The sequence below is a fragment of the Pinus tabuliformis genome, chromosome 2_2 (genome assembly GCF_031772625.1).
Source record: "Pinus tabuliformis cultivar Carrire ecotype Pingquan chromosome 2_2, CPIR1, whole genome shotgun sequence".
NCBI classification, from domain to species: Eukaryota; Viridiplantae; Streptophyta; class Pinopsida; order Pinales; family Pinaceae; genus Pinus; species Pinus tabuliformis.
Genome location: NC_142300.1, coordinates 975501912 through 975504384, shown reverse-complemented (window position 1 = coordinate 975504384; position 2473 = coordinate 975501912). Strand labels below are relative to the sequence as shown.

Here is a 2473-nt window from a genome sequence, read left to right as displayed (position 1 = left end):
TTTAAATACCGTGTAAGTTATATATATATATATATATATATATATATATATATATATATCACATTATTTTTTTGGGCGCTTCAAACGTCGTTGCAGTGTGCATCTCATGTATTTTAGCGTTTTGAACGTATAGAATGTTAATTTTGTGATTCAGTTAACACGCCACATATGCCCTACAAGTATTAGTCATAATATTATATCGTACCTGTATTCCTATCAAACACGTCTCTAAAACACGTCAACTCAAGCAATATCGACGCACCGGGGAATATAAATAATTCCTAGGATCAGTAAAATTGGCAGTGGAACAAAGATCAGAGGATCCCTGAACAGCAAGAGACGGCTAAAGATTCGCTAAACGAACTCCACCCAATCGTTTTATTCCAGTACCTCTGCATCCGTTAGCCAATAGCCGTAGCTCACAATCCAACGATCAGATGGCTCGCAGTCCAGAACCGCTGCATGCTATTGTGTTCCCATACCCAACGCAGGGTCACATAACTCCCATGATGCAGTTCGCCAAGAGGCTTGCTTCCAAAGGTGTTATAGTCACCTTCGTTACCACGCACCACAGACACCAGCAGATCACTAAATCTCACGCTCACAGTGCTGAACAAGACGATCCCATTGAGCGGGAAGCCCGTAATCTTGGTCTTGACATTCGCTCTGCTCAAATATCTGATGGATTACCTCTGGATTTCGATCGGTCGGCCAGATTGAGTGATTTCGTGCGCTCTGTGGATAACATGGCAGGAGAGTTGGAACGATTCCTTCAAAATCTCAACAAGACGGGGCCTGCCATACCGTGTGTCATAGCTGCCAGTTCACTTCCCTGGTCATTTGAAGTCACAAAGAAATTAGGTATTCCCTGGATTTCGTTTTGGACACAGCCTACGTTTCTTTATTCAATCTACTATCACTTACATCTGCTGGAGGATCACTGTCACTCTCTTTACGAGGGACCCGGTAAGGTTTCTACTTGGTTTACAGAGATTTTCCGCTTGAAATCCCACTGATAAAAACTTGAAGATATATCTGAGGCGGCCGTCATGAGTAGGCATGTAGTTTACTCACATCTCAATCTTGTTTATTTTTATTTCGAATTTTGATACCCAACAGTGGGACTTGTCTGCAGCTGATGAAGGCACGATTTCCATTGATTTTATTCCCGGCGTCCCAACCTTACAAACAAGAGATCTTCCGTCCTTCATCCGTGAGACAGGTGCGGACTCAAAGCAGTTTCTTGATGTGATGCGTAGGTCCGTTCAAATAAGTCGCGAGGCAGATTGGGTTTTTGGTAATTCCTTTGACGATCTCGAAAGTACGGAAGTGAATTTAAACCCTCCTGTTTTGCATGTTGGTCCTTTGCTTCCCTCGGGTTTAATGAACGGTGAACATTCCAATGACATAAATGTTGGAACCAGCACTTGGACACAATATGACTGCTCCGAGTGGCTGGATGCAAAACCTAATGGTTCGGTTGTATACGTTTCCTTTGGGAGTATGATTCATGCGACTAAAGATCAGCTGGAGGAAATAGCGATGGGTCTCAAGGACAGCGGACATTTCTTCCTCTGGGTTCTTCGTCCTGACATAGTGTCCTCAACAGTCTCAGACTGCCTACCAGAGGGTTTTCTGGACGAGACCAAAGAGCAGGGGCTCGTTGTTCCATGGTGCAAACAGCTTCAAGTATTATCACATCTCTCCGTTGCGGGATTCATTACGCACTGCGGATGGAACTCAATGCTCGAAAGCATAGCTCTTGGAGTTCCCATGATAGGGTTTCCATTTTGGAATGATCAATTCACCAACAGCAAGCTCATGGCCGACGAATGGAAGATTGGATACAGATTGAGGGGAGGAGGTCACGCAGGAGGGGACGGACGGATACTGAGGATAGATATATCCAGCACTATCAGAAAATTGTTGAGTGACAAAGGGATAGAGGTAAAGAGAAATGTGGAGGCTTTAAGAGACCGTGCGAGGACTGCGGTGCGAAGAGGAGGATCTTCGGATATAAACATTGAGAGCTTTGTTGAAGATTTGAAGGGGAAACTTATCGGTAAGTAACTGAAAAATAGTGAACCATCTCAATCAGTGTTATCAAGAGCAGATAAGCGCCGTAGGTAAACATCCTGATAGTGGGTAATTGTAGCAGGGAAACATCGTAGACCCCATATAGCTCAATATATGCTTTATCATTTCATACTTTGTCCTATTTCGCTCCCGTGATTTACATGGCCGTGTCAATGCCAGATACTCTTCTGAATCATCAATGTTTCTCTCAAGATACTTGTCGAGTTGAATTTATATTTCACATGAATCTATTTCCTTCTTGTTTAGAAAATCGGATGCTTTTAATGTCATTACATTCTCAAATTTGCTATCTAAGGAAAATTAGTCATTGCTCTCTACGGAGGAAAATTAGCCATCGAGTGAGATACTTGTAAGGGAAAGAAAAAACCTATTTTTG

The 2473-nt window shown here is 42.9% G+C and overlaps 1 protein-coding gene across 1 annotated transcript; it reads left to right on the top strand.

Annotated features, from left to right (window-relative positions):
* The first annotated feature begins 437 nt into the window (after positions 1 to 437).
* On the top strand, positions 438 to 2070 carry LOC149196513 (UDP-glycosyltransferase 86A1-like). The gene is made up of 2 exons (XM_089403753.1): positions 438 to 966; positions 1136 to 2070. The coding sequence occupies exons 1-2, from the start codon at positions 438 to 440 to the stop codon at positions 2068 to 2070; spliced, it is 1464 nt and encodes a 487-aa protein (XP_089259879.1).
* Positions 2071 to 2473: the final 403 nt, after the last annotated feature.